At 36.2% G+C, this 21,674-nt stretch overlaps 1 protein-coding gene across 1 annotated transcript in view; it reads right to left on the bottom strand.

Annotated features, from left to right (window-relative positions):
* Positions 1 to 825: 825 nt before the first annotated feature.
* The window catches only part of CNOT2 (CCR4-NOT transcription complex subunit 2), a 93,201-nt gene continuing 72,352 nt past the window's right edge, over positions 826 to 21,674 (bottom strand). The window contains exons 7-15 of the mRNA XM_082495853.1: positions 20,440 to 20,565; positions 17,700 to 17,824; positions 16,068 to 16,188; positions 15,798 to 15,954; positions 11,241 to 11,302; positions 11,094 to 11,143; positions 10,148 to 10,248; positions 9,442 to 9,586; positions 826 to 2,054 (exon numbers count right to left, since the gene is read on the bottom strand). Coding sequence (XP_082351979.1) covers positions 1,968 to 2,054; positions 9,442 to 9,586; positions 10,148 to 10,248; positions 11,094 to 11,143; positions 11,241 to 11,302; positions 15,798 to 15,954; positions 16,068 to 16,188; positions 17,700 to 17,824; positions 20,440 to 20,565 — 974 coding nt within the window. The 3' untranslated portion in view covers positions 826 to 1,967. The remainder of the gene's footprint in view (positions 2,055 to 9,441; positions 9,587 to 10,147; positions 10,249 to 11,093; positions 11,144 to 11,240; positions 11,303 to 15,797; positions 15,955 to 16,067; positions 16,189 to 17,699; positions 17,825 to 20,439; positions 20,566 to 21,674) is intronic.

Below are 21,674 nucleotides of genomic sequence, written 5' to 3'. Positions count from 1 at the left end.
TCAGTTGTGTCAGCCATCATCTGGATTATAACCACCCTCATCCTTCAAGTTGAGAAAGCCGCTTGCTTTAATAATAAAAAACCATAATCAATAGTCTTATATGTCTATCATCTTAAAATAGATATAAAAAAAGTGTAGAATTTAAAATTGCTATACACCTGAAACAGAACCACAGCAATGCCATTAATGGTCCCATTTCCGGGCATAATTCAATACATGTCAACAAGCTGGTTGGAAAAACAGGTCAAAACCTGAAGATAAAACCCCACACCACCCCATTCACTGATGTGTGTTTTGCTGTCTTTTCTTGCTTTGGTAATTTCAGGTATTCTGAAATGGTTTGCATCACCAGAGGCAACTCAATGAGAAGTGGCAGTTACATCAAGAAAAAGGAAACTACGCAAACAGTTCAGGTTTTTCTTCCTCCGCTCTAAGAGAACAGTCATAATTTTCAGAACCAGTGTATATTCATGTTTGTTTGCAGCTGGCAGCTCAAGTAATAGAGATCATCAAATGAAATGTACCTAAGAGGGCAAATACCAACCTGGCAGTAAGCTACGATCAGTTCTAAACCAAGTTTCTTCCAAGTGTTCCTTCTGTGATGAATTCTTGAAGCATCTTTCTATCATTTTACATGTTACCCACCCGCCTTTCTAAAAGTGATTTGCTGTTTGCTATTATGGAGAGGGGATCCGAAACCAAGGTTAACCAGACTTTTTGGCTGTGGAAACTTTACTGTGGAAAGGAATATAAAACTCTCTCATAAATTTACTTGTCAGCAGCAAAAAGACTCTTCAAGTGTCTTAACCACTGTACAGCTCGATAGTTTTAATACTTCAACTTTTTTTTTTTTCCATTTTTCATTGTTGAAGAAATAATTTCACAATCTCAAATCAAAGTCAACACTGCAGTGAGGAGAGCTTTTCTACTTTATTACAAAGAGAAGAAGCCTTTATGTGGTCAGAAAATACAAGATTGATCTTTTTTTTTTTTTCTCTTCCTATGAAACGCTGCTGTTCAAACAGCCAGAGTGAATTGTCTCAGTTCACTTCTTTAAGTCCCATCACATTCACTTGGGTATGGATGTCCTTGGCTGCTGAAAATCTGGCCCTTTAGTGCACAGGGCGACAAAGTAGTCCCCTGACCAGCAGTTCCAGAATGTCCCGTTTTCATATATTGCATCCATGCACACCTCCTAAAAATGAGGTACAGCAGGGCAAACATTTTCCAAAATAGATGTCATATATATAATATATACACATTCGTACATACATACCTTTATTCATGTGATGTCCAAAAATTTAAAAAAAATGTACACATTTATTACAAAATCGTAACAAAGACTGGACAGTGTTTTGCTCATTCTGGAAAGATGAAGCTCAGTAATACACAACTCTGGAAACTAACCAGAGACTGTGGCAATATCTTTCTTCTAAACAGTCAGATATTCTTGCATTAAGCTTGGCGAAAACTGCCTTTCAAAAACAGAAGGGGAAGTAAAATGAAGGAAGCAAACCTTGCTCATCTTTCCAAATGAAATACGAGAAGGATCTTCACATAAAAATGCACAAACATTTTTTATTACCAATAGTGCTACAATGAACAATGCAAATTTTGTTGTCTAATTTTTTGTCTTTTTTCTTTTTTTCTGTTTTTACATTTTGGAAAACTAAGTGGTAAACTTTTGTCAGTGTACTTGCTTGTCTTTACAGACCCAAGCTTGTCTGCTGGCAAAAAATAAAACAAAAACAAAAATTCAGACCCTGCTCAAACTAAAGAAAAACAATTACAAATTTAGTTGTTGGGCAGCACATAATTAGTAAGGCAGGACCTCAAATGGTGACCCTTCGCATGAGCCAATTGCCAGATCCTCAAGGAATTAAAACCAGGATGCCTGAGCCACATCAGTTCTGCAGTTATGTTGAGTATTGTGCTGAGACAGCCATACCCCAAGAAAAGGGAAGTCTTTAGAAGGCTTGCTGAGCAGGGTTGTAGTTGAAGGTTGATGGCAGATGAGGCCTTTCTTCTAATTTGTCATATTCCAGATGGAACTCCTACAATTAAAATAAAAAAAAAAGACAAAACCAAATAAAACAACGTATCATTTACCTGTCGAGACCATGTCTTCCTACCAGCCATATTTGAAATGCACATATACAGAAGAGACCAAGTTCTAACTTATCTTAAGGCAGAAACACATGATTTTTGCTATCTTGGATTCTCTATTTTAAGTAGAAAAAAGTCAATATCCTAAGACATTATACTTGCAACATGTAAGCTCTCCTATTCCTTTTAATGCAACATTATTCTCAGAACCCTCCTTATGATATCAAACAATTTTATATAGGCACACACACAAAACACAAATACACAATCACGGCATGAGCTGAACTACGAATAAAAAGCTTCTGTCTTTCACCACGTCAGACATACAGAGACTTGTTTTGGATGACCTGGAGTTTGGGGATATTTTGTGGCGTACTACCAGGCCCAAATGTAAGTTAAACTAGCTAGGTTTCTCCTTGGGGAACGCTACCTAAAATCCTAGAGACAAAGTACTGAGACATACTTGAGGCAGAATTTAACAAAATATTCCACCACATTTCATACTCAGATTTAAGCTCCAGGCTCACCCAACCCTCCTGTACATCCTAAGTTCCTTGCTCCTATATCCCCACTTTGCCAACACCTTTCATGAGGAATTCTCTCATAAACGACCACACAGAATAAAAATCTTTGCCCATGTACTTGGATGCCACACAAGCCACTGGTTAACAAATAAACAGCTTTATTGTCTCACCAGCACAAACACCTGACTTGGTTTGAGGGCGTACTGGTTTGCATAATCGTAAAACATTTCAGTGATCCAGTAGGAATTCCTATACTGACTACAACAGCTACTACAATAGAGGTTGTAACCACCCTTGATGTCTAAATGCATCCTGATTATTATAGCGAAAAAAGCAGCTTCCTTCCCTGTGACATTAATTTGTGCACACAACCCTAACTAGTGCACTTTGATATTCAGTGCTTGTTACTTCATTCATGCAAAAACGTACAGGGACTTACTTAAATCTTGTATTTTTCAGATCCTTTCAGCAGTTTAACTGTGTCTCATCCCCATTTTATCTTCATTCAAGAAATAGAGTAAGCGGAAGATTCAGAATTTCTCTTTAAGGGTATTTCTTAGTAATTCAGCAACAGCTACCTTGGACATGCACAGTAACTTAATTTTGCCTAACTCAGTGGAGAACTTCAGCAGAACATCATCTGCATCTGCAGAGCAAACCTACCTCACTATTGTGACATAAAGATGACAATGCTAAGAGAAGTGAACAGATTATTTTAGAACGCTCCCTGAAGTGATTAAATGGTGTAATATTTCAGTTTTCACAGGCCAACAAACTAAATTGAAGACCAAGTCAATGCAAGACCAGAAATAAAATCTAGGAAATTCAACTCTCAGATTTCTCTGCTTTAAAGCAAAACAAGGTCCATCTAGCATAGAAAGAACATTCAGCATGGTAAGGAAACAAAGTAGAGGAAAATGCTAAGCATTCAGTAAGTCTGCGTTCCCCAGAGACTACTGTCCCTAAACCTGGAAAATCCTAAGAAAACCTATGTGAGGTTACAGCCACCTGTACTGAAGTGCTGCACATCTGCTCCATTTCTGGTTTCCTGCTCTCTGCTCCAACCAAGGGCTTTTTTAGTTGGTTGGGGTCGTCTTTTATTTTGGTGGTGGGTCGGTTGGTTTGGGCTTTTTTAGGTTATACACACAAGTGAATTGCTTTTGGCATTCCTAATTAACACTGCATGCCAGTTGGTGTACATTCTCTTTTTATGCAGATACATACACATATGCTGATGCTGAAGAGCTGCCTGCTCCCTCCTTTTGTGAGAAGCAAGATCAAGGTGTACAAGTCTTTGTAGGTATTTTTGTGTCAAAGGCTGGTTTAGGTTGGGTGGATCTTCAGTAACTCTGAAGTTATTTTACAATAGAAAAAATACGACTCAAACTTCTCTCCCATTTATAGCTTTTGAAGTATCCATTTTGTACATAATCATGGACAGGTCTGCAGATTACTGTCAACCTATGGTCAGCTTCAGTCTGTCACCGGAACCTCCACACGCTCTGAAATGCCTTCAAAATTACCCATGGAAAACCGCTACTGAACTGGTAAGACAGCATCAGTAGCCTAAAAAGGGCTTTCCAACCTTAAGACGTTTGTGCACCTCCATTGGCAGTAGTAGCTGTGAGCAAGGTGTGTGTCTGAGAAATGCTCAGTAGCTTAAGCGACCTGTTGTGTGCCGCAGATTGGAAGCCCCTCATTCAGAAGAAGGAATGTGATTCCCTACCAAGTTCATATTTCAAACTGTCATCAATTTTTAAAATAAACAGGCTTTATACAGCCTTTTTGATTTGCATCCCAGTGTCAGCAATGCTCAAGTCCAATATCCAGTCATGTACAAGAACGCCTAAAGTTATATCTGACAATAGCAAAAAAAGAACTCATTGACCAAGTACTTTTGAAAACTAAAAGGCAATTATTTATTACATATAGAAAAGTGCTTCTATTACAGTTATACTTTATGTTTTTGCTTTTGATTCCAGGGGTCACTGTGGTTTAGGATGTGAACAGTAGCACTGATATTTTTTAATATAGACAGATACAAATAAAATGCAAAAAAATGTCATTTATCCATTGACAAACATCTGTTAAATTATTTTATTTTCCACATGGAAGAAATTTTTAAAAATTAAGCACCTTTTATTAACCAAGAATAATGAATACTAAATGTGTGTGGAAACTTACAGCACATGTGCGACGCTAAATTATTGTTCTACGCAAAGAAATCAATCAATTCTCACATCATCCTGAAAACTGGTTTTGATGGTAAAGTTACATCAGCCTGCACATGTACGAACAATAATAGGTAAGTAAGAATGCTAAAGACAGAAGAGAACTGCTTAAGGTGATCCAATGCGTTAACAGAGTAAAACAAAACAAAAAGTTAGCTGACTATGAAGTGTCCTGAGGACAAAATATTCTGGACTCTGTAAAGCCATCAAAGGAGATGGTAGAAATCCCATGGCTAGCTCAAAAATTCCAAATGGGACCAAAAAGCAGCATTTATACTGGCTTAAGGATGGATGCAAAGACCCAAATTTAAATTAGGGGCTAAATTAAAATGCTATGGCACATCTCTATTAGAAGAACAAATTTAACTTTCTAGCAATTATAAAAGTCTTTCACTTAATATTGATCTTAAAAGGACAAGAAGTAATTTAATGTAGGCAGCAACCCTTACAAGCAAATAAACACTTGGAAATTTAACTTTCTCTCACATAAAGAATTCCATGTTTTGTAACTACAAAGTCATAGTAAAAGGGTTTTATAATCTTGTTCCTTAAACGGGATTAATTCTCCTTACTTTTCAAAGGAGAAATTCCAGACAGTTTACTTCAGACTATTTAAATCAGGATTTCAGTACATGTGCAATTGTAGAAGGCATTTTTGGTCTTATCTCCACTTCCTTTCCTCTCTCATGTCTCCTCAACAGCAGCAAACTATATAGCCAAATCCTCAGTGAAAAATCAAAGTGTCTTTAACCATACTATACTTTCCATATGCCCTAGGATGAAAAACCATATATACAGACATATCTGTAACAAGCATTTTCCTGAATTTTGATTTGAATTTAAGGTGAATTTCAAGCTTACTGTCATTCATATTTTTTTCACTATTTACTACCACATATCAACAGAGAATTAATTTGATTTTATTCCGATACAGTTTAGGAATTGTCTCATTACTCAGCTATTTTGCTGCATTTTCTTCTTTGGTCTATTATCTACTCTATTAGGACTATAAAAATACAGCCCACATCTTAATAAAAAAAATATATATATTATATGATGTCTTCTTTAAAGAAGTTATTCAGTTTAGTTTACTGGGTTTTGTTAAAACCAATCTAGGACACCATCAAAAAAATCTGTTAAACCACATCCGATTTGTGTGTTTACAAACTTAGTCTTAAGATTTAGTAATACAATGAAATATAACTGTTTACTTCAGATAGTATCTGTTGTAATACAGTATAATTTAAAATAGGTACAATAAATAAATAAGCTCATAATGCACCACGTCTGCAAAGCACAACACATTAAAATGTGCTGCCCTACATTTGAGCATATACACTAGAACAACAGACAAATTTATAAAGCACCTTGAAAAACAATTTAATTTGCATGTATAAGAGATAGTAATTTACCAGAAATAATTCTTGTCTGACTGTTTCAAAAAAGGAGTAATGAAACCGTTAAGCTGCAGTTATTATTGTGGCCTTCTAAGGAACTGACATTCCCAGGATTCACTAATAATGTAGCAGTTATAGTAGGAGACCACAATTTATCAGAATTCTTTCTTTTTTATTGCAACTTCTTATATTTTTAATTTCCTGAAACATTAATTAATACTTCTGCATTTGTTAGGAAAAAATTAGTTGGCCATACTTTTCTTTGCATTCAAAGCAATGTGGAGCTACCAAATACTGCCATCCTTGTTATGCTAAGTCTATGCTAGTCTTCCTCGAAGGAAACGTCAACTCCAGAAATCAGTATCAGAATTAATACAATGCCAAGATCATACCTGACATATATCTAAGTTCTTATTTATTTACCACAGATGGAAACATCACAGAATTATTTCTAGCCAGTAATTCCTTTTCCATGTAACAAAATAGCAATTTTTCCCCAAATCCTTCTCTAGCTTCCTGTGATCAATACTTCAACTTGCCTGCTGTATTGTGCACCAAACTAAAATTAAATAAAAATTTCAAAATAGTATTCTAGTTCGAATTTTTACATTAAGAAATGCACAACCCTAAAAGAACAGATACTATCCCTTCCTATGGACACTGGGGGGAAAGAAAAAAAAAAAAAAAAATGTTCCTTGTTAACACACCAGAGTAAGTGCAAAACTTTAAAAAATACTACCCCTCTCCTCACTACCTATCAATTGCTTCTTAATGTTGGGGGAATTATTTTCAGTATTCAAAGTAAAGAGAAGAGAATCATGTATATCTTGGGCAAAATCATTTGGAGAACAGTAGTGATTTATAACTCTTTCTCACCGCTGTATCTCCAGAAATGCCTAACAGATGAAGCCAGATCGACTCTTTAAAAGAGGAAGGATGTAGTGTGCTAATTAACAACCTGACCACTGGATGTTGAATTTTAGGACTGCACTCAGGACTCTAAATAGAGTTAATACTGCCTTCAAAAGTAACGCTTAAGCATCAAGTAGCAGCTTCATACATTTAGTATAGTAGAAAAAGAAGAGACACTAAAGAGGTTACTACCCTTATACAACAGACACCACTTCCACCTAGTAAAAAAATGTTTCCACATAGGGTAAAAACTCAAGTCCACTGATATATGAACCTACACGAGGCTCTTACTGCTCATAAATAAATGGAACATACTCAGTTGACTCCAAAGAAGAAATCTATGCTTTCAAAAGGTAATTACTTCCCCTCTGATGATCTTATGTAATAATAAAATAGCTCTAAACAGCATCTTGGGAAACTTGAAGTATACCAAGCAGCAAATCAATAATTCAAGTAGAAATTAAAACTTTCCTTTTGTTTGGGTTTTCTTTTGAGGGGAGTGATGCTTTTGCTTAAAAGTTTTGAAATTACCTTGCACTTATGGAAACCCATACAAGTAGGGCTTGCCACTAAAACCTTCAGTTACAAAATCCTGGTTGTCTTATGGTCACAAGAAAGGCAGCAGAGGAAACGAGTCATGCAGGCAAATGGACTGAAGACCCTCCTTTATCATTTGGGGCAACTACAATGTTAGTTTCTGAGGGGAGCTTGCACAGACCAAGCAAATTTACTGGGGGGAGGAGGGAAGGAAAAAGAAAAAAAAGTGCATTATATCTAGTTAATCTCTAGGTGATGGCAAACTTCAATATACTTGCTAGGAAGAAATGTAATGCACTTACAGAAAGGAGAACATTGAATTTTATTCCCTTTAATTTAAAGGTGATGTTTAAAAAGAGGTCAACAAACATGTCACTATTTAATGTTATATTTCATAATCTCCAAGTGTAGAGATGCAACTTTCTCACAGAAATGAAATGCCTATTCAGCAAACAATTAATAAGTTAGGCTCCAGGTGAAAAGATTTCTGATTAAATGGAATACCTAAGCATGCAGAACTACAAAATAGTTCCAACATGCTGGAATCATGTCTGTTGAGTTCAAGGCTTCAAGATTAATCTGGTCTGATCTCTTAAGTGTTTTTTAGAGAAAAGCAAGAGTATGATACTGTGTCTACAGAAGGTCTGACATGGAAGTTTTATGTTTGCTCTTTCATCAATGAATCCAACAGGTCAGTTAAAACCTGAAGCAAAAATCATACCACATCCATAAAATCTCATATAACCAAATTTAAGTGGGGAATGAGATTCTTCAAAAAAAATATTTAACTCAAACAGACTCTAGGTAGGAGTAATGGTTGTAGGCACGTTGTGAATATATCTTTTTTTCAGCTCCAGCTGAAGCTGAATACATGGCTTTATAGGGCAGGCTACTTTCAAAAGAGCATGCCTCTGGCCAGGTTGGTGAATGTTAGAGCTCCTGATAACTCAAATAATGTTTTAGCACAAATCTAAACTAGGAAAATCTTTGCTTTAGTGGGGAAGAGAAATCACAGACAGCAAAAGACATCATACAATATAGTTTTAAAAGCTGGAATTGGAAGTTGGATGGTGTTAAAAGTTGGAAGATACTGAAAATTAATTATCTTTAGGGGAGGAAGGAGAAAATGAAGCACAATTCTGTACATTTCTTAAGCTAACAAGTAAAGGGTGAATGTTACTGAAAATACGCCTCCTCCCTAAAAGAAGTGATTTATCTCAAAGTACTCTGATGTTCAAACAACAGAGCATGAAAGTCCTTCAGTATGCTAAAGGACAGACAGTACCTGAAAAACAAAAAAACACTGCCCTCACCCATCCCACCCCCATTTTTAATTCCAAAAAGAGATGTGGTAGCTCCCTATTTAATTTTCTAAAGCAAAATAATAAAATATTTGCAAGCACAATTTCTCAATTGCCAAATAATGCTTTCTATTCTATAATTCTGTAGTTGAAGAGAGCTTTTGATTTTAACAAAACTGATAATAGAAGTTCTACGTCCTTGTACCTCCCAAAGAAAACTGGAAATAGAGAGACAACTCCTGCTTTTCCACAAGCAAGCGAGTGTTTTAGGCAATCTTTATTCCCTCACACGTCAGAACTTAAGATAATGAACTTAAGCAACAAGAGGTTAAAAGGTTTGAGATTTTTGGGGAGGAGGTTGGGGTTTACTTTTGTCTTCCTAAAAGTACATGGTTGACAAACTTAAAAAATCTGCACAAGGGAAAAGAGATACCTTAGCTACTTTCCTCCAGTTAAGACAGTCAAAGAAGTAATATGTTCCCCTCTCGTACGTATTGGTTTTCATTGTTGGCTCCATGCCGGGTGCCCTGGTGATCCATACTCGTTCTTCTTTGTGGTATCTCCAATCCCGGTTAAATCTTTCATTTTTAATAGGAAGGAAAAAGAATTTTTAGTGTTAGTTACCTGAAGTTGACTTAATAAACTAAAATTTTAAAGGTTGCAATCAAAACTGTACAATGCATTCAAAACCAAAACAAAAATTCTAAGATATCATTATACCTGTGATCTCATACCTCTTCCATACAATTATTACACCTCAAACTAATCACATACGAAACTTTTAAGTCTAGTAGGTTCAAACAACAAACTTTTAATGATTATTTACTGGTTTTCATTTTGTTAAAGACAGGTAAGTTAGACATTTAGTAACAACTGGCACCTGCCGCTTTTTCACAACGCTTCATAATAATGCAGTATTCATGAGACACACTTTTGATTTCCACTATATGAATGAAAAAAAAAGTACAAAACAGAACCAAGGTTGGAGGAGTATTTAAAAAAAGGTTTCCAGCTTTAGATTGACTGAGCTTCTGTTTTCAGTGTCTAACTTGTGGACTGACTTTTTTTTTTTTACATCTACTACTTCATTACTGCAATAGATTAAATCATATAAGACTGACAAAACAGTTTGAACGTACAGCTCTACTGCTGCTAATAGCTGTAATACATCTCCTCCATTCATGTAATAGAGATAAAACAGGAGATCTTCTCCATATCGGCCAAGTTTTATTGCAGCCAGCTGCAAAAGATTGAAGAAAATGAGGATGAAAAATCACAATAGATAAATGTTTTAAGACATACTATCCCACTTAAATAACACTAGGATACATCCAGAATGTGCTTCCAGCCTAAGTGTGTTGCAAATGATACTCTAGTATAACAAGAGTAATAATTATTAAAACAATCAATTTTTCTTCACTTTTAGTTAACCTTTCCAACATAAAGGATACAACAGAAAAATGAACAGAAGTAATGAATCAGCAAAACAGAATTTTCTCCCTGTACCTGTGTGTACCCTCATCAGTTACCTTTTTTTAATTATAAACCCCAAACATTTACATTTCTTTGCTCACTTCACACTGTATTAAGCAACATTACTAAAATTTCTTAGTGTTTCTCAGCCATCCCTCTTACAGAACTAATAGTTGAAAGAAAATATATCTAACAAAAAAATCCCTATTCAAGTAGATATAAAATGCAACAGATAAACATGAGAATATCTTGAACCACAATTCTGAGCTTATCTCAAGAAGAAGTAGCTCTATTTAATATGGCATTTGAATATTACAGTATGTGGACTATAAGAAACTTCTGCTTTGCATGAAGGGCAAACTCTTGAAAACCTAATGTTCTCTTTTGCTAATCATGCCCATTCTCAGTTTTGCCTTCCCTTCCTTTTTCTAAGGTGGAATGGGTGCATGATGTGTCTAATTAGCTGGTTAACGCACCACTGTTCCTAAAAAGATTGAGGACATCCATAAAAAGCATTGATTTTGAACATCACCTATGTGAAAGAAAATTTAGAAAATTACTGATAATAAATTAACAAAAAATACGCACGCGCACACACACACACGTACTCACCTTATCCCTAATGTGAATGTTAGTTAAGTATTCAGATGGAACATGGAAGTCTAAAAAAAGAATCGGAATTGATGCAACTATTAAGACATGTAAATGAATATAATTTGCAAATATTAATATTGAATTAAGTAGTTATTTCTCTCTTACCTATGTCTTGAGGTCGACAAGGTGATGATGCCCAGGGTGATGCAAATTTGGGATAAAGATTTCTGAAGGAAAAGAAAAGCACAGATTTATGAAAAATGAAAGCGAAACCCAAACCAATCAAACAAAAAAACTCCATAACCAACCTCACAACCCTAAAAACCGTACTACACAACCAAAATCACTAGCTGGGTGAGAAAAAAAAAATTCCAGCCCACTTTCCCGAAACAGTTACATTTATTCATTTTCTTTTTTAATACATGGAGTAAGATTGCATTTAAACTGCCGTGGGAATCTACAGGGTCAAGACTTCCTTTTTAATCTATCATTCCTTCAGCTTAAGCGCCAGGGATCCCAACCCTTTTCAGGGATCCAATTTTACACAGGGCTTCCATTTGCGTACGAACAGTTGAGACAAGCCTCATGGGTTCTGATTTATTAGCCTACGATATCCAGCGTGACCTGGACAGGCTGGAAAGCTGGGCAGAGAAGAACCTAATGAGGTTCAACAAAAGCAAGTGCAAGGTCCTGCACCTGGGGAGGAAGAATGCTAGGCACCAGTATAGGTTAGGGGCGGACCTGCTGGGAAGTAGCTCGGAGGAGAAGGATCTGGGGTTTGTGGTAGACAATAAATTATCCATGGCCCAGCAATGTGCCCTTGTTGCCAAAAAGGCCAATGGAATCCTAGGTCGAGGGAGGTCATTCTCCCCCTCTACTTTGCACTGGTGAGGCCACAACTGGAATACTGTGTCCAGTTTTGGGCTCCCCAGTTCAAGAGGGACAGGGAACTGCTGGAGCGAGTCCAGCGAAGGGCAACTAAGATGATTAAGGGATTGGAGCATCTCCCTTATGAGGAAAGGCTGAGAGAGCTGGGACTCTTTAGCCTGGAGAAGGCTGAGGGGAGACCTTATTATGGCATACAAGTATCTAAAGGGTGGGTTGAAGGAGGATGGAGCCAGGCTCTTTTCAATGGTTCCCAGTGACAGGACGAGGGGTAACGGGCACAAGTTAGAACACAGGAAGTTCCGTTCAAATACATGGAAACACTTCTTTACGGTGAGGGTGACAGAGCACTGGCACAGGCTGCCCAGGGAGGTTGTGGAGTCCCCTTCTCTGGAGGTTTTCAAGACCCGCCTGGATGCAGTCCTGAGTAATGTGCTCTGGGCAATCCTGCTTTGGCAGGGGAGTTAAGACTAGATGATCTCTAGAGATCCCTTCCAACTCTGAAAATTCTGTGATTCTATGATATAAAAGGGGATGAAAAGCTTATACTGGCAGATTTTTTTTTTTTTTTAAACATCAGTTTTATTATTTAATATTTTTCTTTCAGATAGATTTTGCTAACATTTATTTAAAAATATAGGGCCATTCGTCTAATAAAGAGAAAATAATGAACCTTCCAACTCTACTACAATGACTGATGTACTGAGGAATGAGTTTTCTAATTAACAGGTAAAGAAGTGGAAAAAAAGGAGTTAGCAAAATGTACTTTTGGCAGGTAACTACAGCCTGCTTTTAATTATTCACAACAGCATCCTATTATGGCAAGTTTTGTAAATGAAACTTGAGTATGGTACACCCTATCAAATTCTTGCTTCCGTCTTGTCAAGGGCCTAATAATTACTATAAAAAAAAAATACTGGAAGCCTACCGAATTCCCTGAAGACAACCAACTCCCAGCTAAGCTATATAGGCCAAAAACTACACTGATCAAGTGGCATCCTCTAGGCTAGTTAATCTTACTGTTAGCAAAAACTTATGCTTTAGAGCCTGAAGGAAGATTTCAGTGGCAAAATCTGCAGATGTTGAAAATAACTAAACCATTCCTCGTACTGAAAGCATGGATAGGCAGTGCCCCAAGAAGAGGAGTGTCCTGCAACTCCATCACCTCATGCCTGCCCCATAGGTTTGGTTTCCTAGGGCAAAGAATCCAGGATTGTACAGACTCAGGATGGCACCTCTATATGCAATAAAATTAGAAGAGTTTGCACACAGTGTTCCCTCTATGATACAAATAAAATTCTACTAATTTAACATTTTTCAAGGAGCTACTGGACAACCTACTTTGTATTTGATGAGTGTTTCAGAAAGCTTCAGAACATGAACAAACAGCTACATAATCTCTAAAGAATTAAATGTAGTAGTGTCATATTTTTTTAATCTTTGTTTATGTAGAATTTTAAGTTATCCTAAGGAATCAGAAGCATATTTCTTAACAAAGAAATACAGGACTGTACAGGCAATACAAAATCATTCTTTCAACAACTGAAATAAATCTTAACCTACTTAAACAGAAAATCTATATAAAACTAGGAGTTAGAAGGGTTAATTCAAACTATTAGAGATATATACAGAATTCTAAAATTTTGTTTCTAACAGCACATTTATTGTGCTAAGTGTTTAAGTTAGACAGGTATCTTTACCATCAGAAGTACCTCACAGGGCAGAAAATTTCGTCTTTCCACATGTGAAATGCCTTTAGTTTTTCAAATGACAATTCACAAAGGAAGCAGAGGATGTCTAACGTAAGGCAAGATGACAGGCCAGACACTGAGGACTACACAGGCTGTTTGTATTTTTTTTTCTGTAGTATAAAATAAAACCAGCTTTCCAATACAGAACTGCCTGGATAAAATATTAATTCTACCCCCTCCAAGACACTTAATACCCTATACACAGAAACTGAATGTTAAAAGCTTTTAAATATCCAACTACTTACAGCATACCTGCTAAGGAAAGGCATACTGCTTATGTACAAAGACACACTAATAATTTGGATGCTGTATTCAGGAGCTGCATAACACAGCTACAAGTTGTCACATCATCAAAGCATGTTTAGTATCCCTCTGCAATGACATACTAGTTTTATGTAGAATTTTCAATAGGTATATTAAGCCTAAATTTTATGTTAGTCACTAAAACCAATGAATAACATTGAATAAAACATCAAACAGTATCACCAAAAGTAGGATCACTACTCCTATTCTGCATGCCAACAGCTAGAGAAAATAGCTGTATAACCAAACAGCATAACTAGATGGACCTGTGTCTAGGAACAGTTCCAAAATTTGGATACTGATGTACCTGAAATTATTTTAATGAGCAAAGGCATTCTACTTTCAGCTGATCATCCTCAAATCATGTTTGAGCAACTGAGAAGTGCAAATTACATCAGTATCACGTAGATCCAGGAGACCCATCTCCCAGTCCCAGCTGTAAGCTCTGGGACTACCAAAGAAAAACAGCAACCCATGGTCAGTTTAACTGTTCTTCGGGCATTCTCTTTATGTTGTGGGAGAAGGGGATGGCAGTGGGAAACTATTTGATTCAATGGAGGAGTGACCTGCAAGACTAACACTACAAGTGAAGAAGATACTGCATTAACGTAACACATTCTGCAAATAACTACAGACAATTGTATTAGAAGTCTGACTTTAGATGATAATTTTGAAGTATTTTTCAAAGTGCCAATGGAATAACAATTTGACTAAGTTTTGATGCAAGCTCTACAGAAAGAATTTCCAGAAGTGGTAATTTCTAAAAAGTTACAGCTCTAGAAAAAAATACGTAAATTCATGCAAATTATTTCAAGTTAGAAAAAAATCAGGAACCATTTTTCCTATGCTTTCCTTCTCAACTTGATACCCACATTCATCAGTCTTCCCTGAACTTGTGCATTCAGAGTGCAGCTCCATATAAATTTGTGAAAAGTGAGAACTGTGTGTATGCTGTCTGGTCTTTGTTTCATTAATATACTATGTGCAAACCTTAAAATGTGTATACTACTCTGTCAATAAGGCTAACACTATGTAAATCTCTGCTGAAACAAAATGATGGGAGATTCTCAGCTGAAAGTCGGAGTACCAGAAATTAAATTGCTCTCACAATTACAATCACCTAGAAGATAAGTGGTTTTGTCCAAACTGATCTAGGTTCTGTCTATAACTAGTGGAGAAAGAGAGGCACCCTGGGCTGGTGATTCATCTGATCTATCTTAAGCACTTATCTTACCATTAGTGCAGTCACTAACTGCTTTTCTCCCCACTGCTTCTACAGGAAGCCTAGATGACTAAACTTAGGCAAACTGAATGACTAGAAGTTAACTACAAAACTACTTTTTCATTTTAAAAATTCATTTCATATTTGGTGCAGGGTAACACTGCAGATGCTCTGTTCATTATTACATTAATATAAATTGAATTTACCCCCCAAAATTGCACAGTTAAGTGTAGATATTCTCAAGGAATATTATTTGAAAAATAATGTATACATAAAATTTATTAACAATACACTGCCAATTCCTTGAAGAAAGTCCTAAAGAAGTTAGAAGAATAAGCAAAGCCACTAGGTTTATTGAAAGCTTGCATAAGAAGATCTTAGTGTGCCTTGAACCACAATTCTCTTGTTGACGAAAATTTTATTTTACTGTCATTACATTTTCAAATTTTATTTGGTAAAACATCTTCAGGGTTTGACAGTCGTGTGAGCTAAGTGAACATATTATGAACAACAGCATAATAAAACCAAAACTGAAGATAGTACTAAAACCCAGAAACTTACTCAGGAGAGTTGAGATTGAGACCTAGTGTTGTTAAATCACTTCCTAATGCAAGATGTACCATTCCTGGATCTGTCTCTGCTGCCCTGATGAATGTTAACAAGCCAATCATTCCAAACTGGTCCGTCACCATCCCTTGAGGAATGTTGGTAACCCGACCTGGGCAAGAACAACAAATTAATTTTCTCCTTTCAAGAAGTGGAAGAATCAATAAGATGATCTAAATGACTGTCAAAACTTTTAAAGAAGAAAAAAAATGGAGTAACACATACCATCAGGTAACACCTGGATCCCTTTTTTCTGCTGGTTGTTGTTTTGCGTAGTTGAACTTTTATCTCCAGGAAACTTGGGCCCATCTGTGCTGGATGATGTTTTGCCTGATGTACTCAAATTCTATTAAAAATAATTTGCAGAGTTGGTATGATGGAAACAAACCAAAATGGAAAAACTTGTGACTGTATCTTTCAGTCAAGCGCTCTAAACCAGTACATCAAGTCACTCTAATAAATTAGGCATTAAAATGGAACAAAGCTGAAGCTCTTGAGTTCTGTTGACAAACCTTATGTAATACTTACCACTTCCAAAATATACCTGTCATGCAATAAGAGCTATTAATGAGCCTACCGCTTGCAGTCTAAAAGGATAAGAAAATATTTTACACCTAAGTTTGAATACATGATGGATATCCCAACTGCCTGTGACTAGAGAATATTTTGGACTGATCCCATCATATATTTTTCCCACACGGTCTTGTAACACTGTGACACAGCAACACATAATAACTCAAGCCAATTTCAGGGGCAAGCAACATCCAGTTGGCACATTTGCAACTAGCAGGAAAGAGATATAAACGCTATGTCTGGCAAGAAAATTGCGAGGAGCCCATATGCTGACAAAAGATATCTTCCATAACTATTATTTCTTACTCTTTACTTTTCTTTAAAACAAGTCTGCAGTAACACAATGGAATCACATTTACTCCCTCCTTCCTTATGGTATTCAACACTAACTGTATCAGAACACTTTCCACATGATAAACCTGGCCACAACATTTGGGAGCTAGGCTTCCCCGCATCCCTTTTTTGAAGAGTTGCATTTTTCAGTTTTCACATGTAGTCACATCTACTACCTACTCATCAGTATTTATGCCACCCTGATAAACATACATTTTGCAATTATAAGTAATAAAACAATCAGAAAGTAGAACATTTTGTCAAATATTGTAGGAAACTTATCTTCCATCCACATTTTATTCACCTTTCATTTGTAATAAAAAAAGCAATTTTTATTACAAATCTTTCAGAGCAAACAATGAAAAAACCCCATAATCTAAGCTATATATCCCACTAGTCTACAACATATCCATGAATGCAATGGTCTCTTTTAACAGAGTTTATTCCCTGTGATTTCATTTCCCCATCAAGAATTTTACCTTGAAGTGATACTGTACCACCTAACTTTTAAAGGATTTGACAGCTTTGAAGAAAGATGTTATAATATGTAAATTACTACTACTGATGAGAAGCACCAACAGCGAAAAATGAGCTGGAATTGGTAGAAAAGGAAATCATGAATTTCAAAACTTGAAAAATATACATTCATTCTCAAAATTAAATTTTGAGATGTTCTTGCAAGTTCCTCCCTGGCCCCTTCCCAAAATACAAAAGGATACACAGAAATCAAATGAAATTAAGAAACCAAGGTTGCAGTGACTGTTGGGACCATAAAACTTTGTGAGAAATTCCATTTACATAGTTATATATGAAATGTTGCTTATGGAAAATTTGTTCTTAATTTAGAGGGGTCAATTTGAAAATCTTATATTACAAATATAGTCACTGCCCATTTTAAAATCTAATAATCAAAAGAAGTACGAACACTCAAAAGATTTAAGGTTTACTTACAGATTTATTGTCATCATTACTCGATGTTGGGTCTTTGTAGCTGGAGCCTGGTAATGCTGGAAAATCTTCATTGTGTATTGAAAAGTCCTGGGACTGCTCACTTGCTGGTTTTGTTACCATTCCAACTATCATCAAAATGAAAGCAGGAATAGCATTAAATGACTGCTAAGTAAAGAATTTTCTGTTGTTGATCTTGCTTACTGTCCGTTTTCATTATGTGCAAGCTGTACAGCAGAAATTACTTTCAAAAAAACCCAGGTAAACCAAAACAAAGCATATTCATTTAAAACATCCACATGTATTAGACTAAAGCCTCTTATTTAAGTGTGAGCTGAGAAACACTCCAGGTTAAATTCATAGACACATCCACTGCTTTAAGAATGAAGCCCAGTATTTTTACCAGGAACAGCACCTGTTTTGCACATCTAAATAATCAACTAATCTTTACAGGCATTATTAAAGCGGTATTTAAGGAAATCCACTGATGAAGGAAGGATATACTGCTTTTAAGATTATAATACATTTTTCCTCCATCCCCTAATTGCATGAAGAATTTCTTAGCATAATCTCTTTAGAAGCACGTATTCTTAAAGGACGCCCAGCTAACTTGCAACAGAACATACCACCAATGAAATACTTGCCTGTGACATAAGAACGACTCCTGCTTTCAGTATGAAAACTGAAAGCATTTAGCCTGCAACTCTCAGTGCTCTGACCCTAATTTAAAAAAAGTAGGCCAGTCACATTGGAACATGGATTCCGACTACTGAAAAGCAACATCTTTTTTTTTTTTTCTTTTTAATGCCCGTTGAAAAAACAAACCAAACCCACAAACAAAACAAAACAAAAATAAAACCCCAAAATAATCAACCAAAGAAAAGCCCCCACACCACACACCCAAGGGCAGGTATTCTTTGCTAAGGACAAAGAAGTAATTCAGTGATTTGGTTGCAAACAACATTGCACTACCAAAAGAGAAGACAGAAGTAGTCTAGGGCCTATTTTTCAAAGACTCCTAATAGATGTATAGGATCTAATATAGTTCAATAGCTGACAATATAGATGACCTTCTCTACTATTCTGAAGTTAGAGATCAAAGTTCCTTTATTTTAAGGAACCACTGAGTGGAACCACTTTAAAAAAATGACTGAGTTAATCTTGTTTCTGCTGTTCACCTTTTTCATCCAGACTTATGATTTTTTCCACTGTATGAATAAAACTGATAATGGATTAACTGTGTTGCATAGTCTCATTCTTTCTAAAAAATTGTCTGAAGTCTAATTTTCCTAAATAAGCTAAGCATGAAGGAAGCATGTCTCTGCTCAGTTTCAAACCTTTTTTTTTTCCTTGATCACAACCAAAAGTGCTCTCCCCTTTTTGTTGCTGGTGACAGCATCCACTGCATCTCATATCCCCACTTCTCAATTGCTTATACCACCATACCCACCCCCTGCATTAAGCAGATGCTCCAGATAACTCTTCACACAGTGAAATTTCTTTCCTGGTTCACCACAGAGGTATGCCAACCGTTGTGCTAGCACCAAAACGGGGAAATGGCATAAGGACAGGAGCAATTACAGATTTTTTTATGTGGCAATGCTGCTGAATGTTGAATTCCAGCTCCATGCTGGAAGTACATCTGTGTGGATCTCCTTCCTACCTTCTATCAATTTTCCATGTAATGGCTTCTCTTTCAAAAACAAGACAAAATCTCATGTAAACCACAAGCCACATTAGCTCTCCACTCCCAGTGTGACTTTTCAGCATCTTTCTTTGGGGAAGTGACTTTCCCCTGTGCTTTGGAGCACTTCAGTTTAACTCATTTAGCTCGTTCTCACAGCTATCTTAAGCAGAGGGCCCTGGTTACGCCCAATCCATGAGGCTACTTTCTCCTGATAATGCAGTATCTATTATTTCTCTTCAATTAAAGTTGGAGATATCTCTGAAAAACACTAGGTTGTTATAGTTAGAAAACACTGGGTCATTTTTTGGTTGGAAATTCGACGAGTGTCACAAAAATAACTTCAGGTAGCTGATGCAACATGCATGACAAAATCTACTAAAGCAGTAACAAAAAAAGTATTGTGTCTCACACTAAGCTTACCTGATTTTTTTCCAGACCCAAATAATAAGATTTGTATCCACCTTAAAGTTTTTCCTTTTATTATTTTTAAGCTGTTCAGCAAGAATTATATAAGACACAGACTTGGAATCTGACTGATAATAGTTGATGCTTACAGGTTATTTTTGGAAATCTGATGTTCATTGTAAGAATGACAGTGAACAGTACTACAGCAAGTACTACCAATAAACAGAGAAAATACACAGTATGTTTACAGCTGCTGACTTCTTACACAATAACACCTCTAGTAACCAAATATTATTTCTAAACTTTACTACTCTAGACCTCGACAGTTCTTGTATATATGCAATTAGAAAACAACCTGTTGCCTAAGAAATGTCTAGAGTGAGCAGCCTCAGAGTAATCATAATGTACAGACTGAAAACCCCAACAACCTCTGTTGACCGTGAAACTAAAGCAGATGAGTTCTAATACTTACAAAAGCCTTAGGGGAAACTCCAATGACAGAGATATTGATTATTTATTTTAAAAAAACGAGACTTAAGAGCTCAAGTGTCTGGCATTTTTGAAAATACTACCTATTGTGTTAGGAACAGCAAAAGGTGAACCAAGCAAATACAGATTTCATTCAAAGAGCATTCAAAAGTATAGTCTTACCATAGGGTGCCCTTCCAGCTAAAGGGTTTATTAATGGAGTTGGATTGCCACTTCCTTCCCTTCTGTTTCTGTCTGCTAGCGCTGGAAAATCTGAGAGGTCCAGTCCTGTCACATTTTCACTTCCATCTACAATAAAAACAAGTATTTTAATTCCCTTATGTTTTTTATCCAAAGACTTCATTATGCACAAGATAAATGCAGGATATATTTTCTTTCCTCAAGTTGATCTTTTTACTCTTTACTATAATTATTACAAATAACTACCGCCTCTGTGTTATGAGACTAGCCTAAAGAACATCAAGATGTTTTGGGTTTGCTTTTAAACAATAGCTAGTCAACAGTATTTAGTAACAAGGTCTACTTATTTTGAATTAAAGACTGCACACATAAAATACAGGCAGACTATCAAAATTACAATACTAGGATAGGTAGCCTGTATAAATTTAAGGAGCTACCAAGAAGAAATTTGAGAGAAGATAACAACCCATATTAGCAGCACCATCAAGGAGCTCTTTTGTCCTTAGATAAGGTAAGATAGAACTGAAGCAACTACAGAGCCAATGCAATGCAAGGTACACGGGAACATGTTTTGATTTGTAGCAGAAAATACTACAAAGGCGAGGCCAGAGCTGCGGCTCGATAAAGATGTCACAAGGGATACCCAAACCCTTCCACTCTGTGATATCACCAACACCTCAAGTTGCTTGATATACACAGCCACCTACAGAAACATCAACATGGACAAACCTAAGGCATTTATGCACAAGGATATTTTCCCCCCTCTAGTTCATTAAATTCAGGCAAAGAATAATTCCCAGAGAAAAATCACAACTGAAACAAGTAATTGAAAGGATCACATTATAAACCAGATGTTCAAAAGGAGTTTGAGATTTCAAAAAATGCTTTCCCACTGTTTTTACCCTATATAATGTTTTCATAGAAAATGGATAAATCTTTTCTCCTCTGATCCCCTTTTCAATTCCACAAGGTATTTTGCATTTCTAACTGACTATGTATAATCTATAGTCATGTGATCTACAGTGAGTATTCTACAGAATACTTTCACTTTGTCTTCAAAAGTATTAAAATCCACTATTACAAAGCAGTAACAGTTTCATAGTACAGCTCTTAAAGCATTTCTATGGAACAATTGAAAATTATAACACAGTTGCACTCCAACAGAACAAAGTATTTTCAATTGGATTTATTTAGTCAAAAAATCTCTCTGCTATACT

The sequence above is a fragment of the Vanellus vanellus genome (assembly GCF_965231255.1).
Source record: "Vanellus vanellus genome assembly, chromosome: 1".
Taxonomy (NCBI): domain Eukaryota; kingdom Metazoa; phylum Chordata; class Aves; order Charadriiformes; family Charadriidae; genus Vanellus; species Vanellus vanellus.
This window is presented reverse-complemented; position numbering and strand designations above follow the sequence as displayed.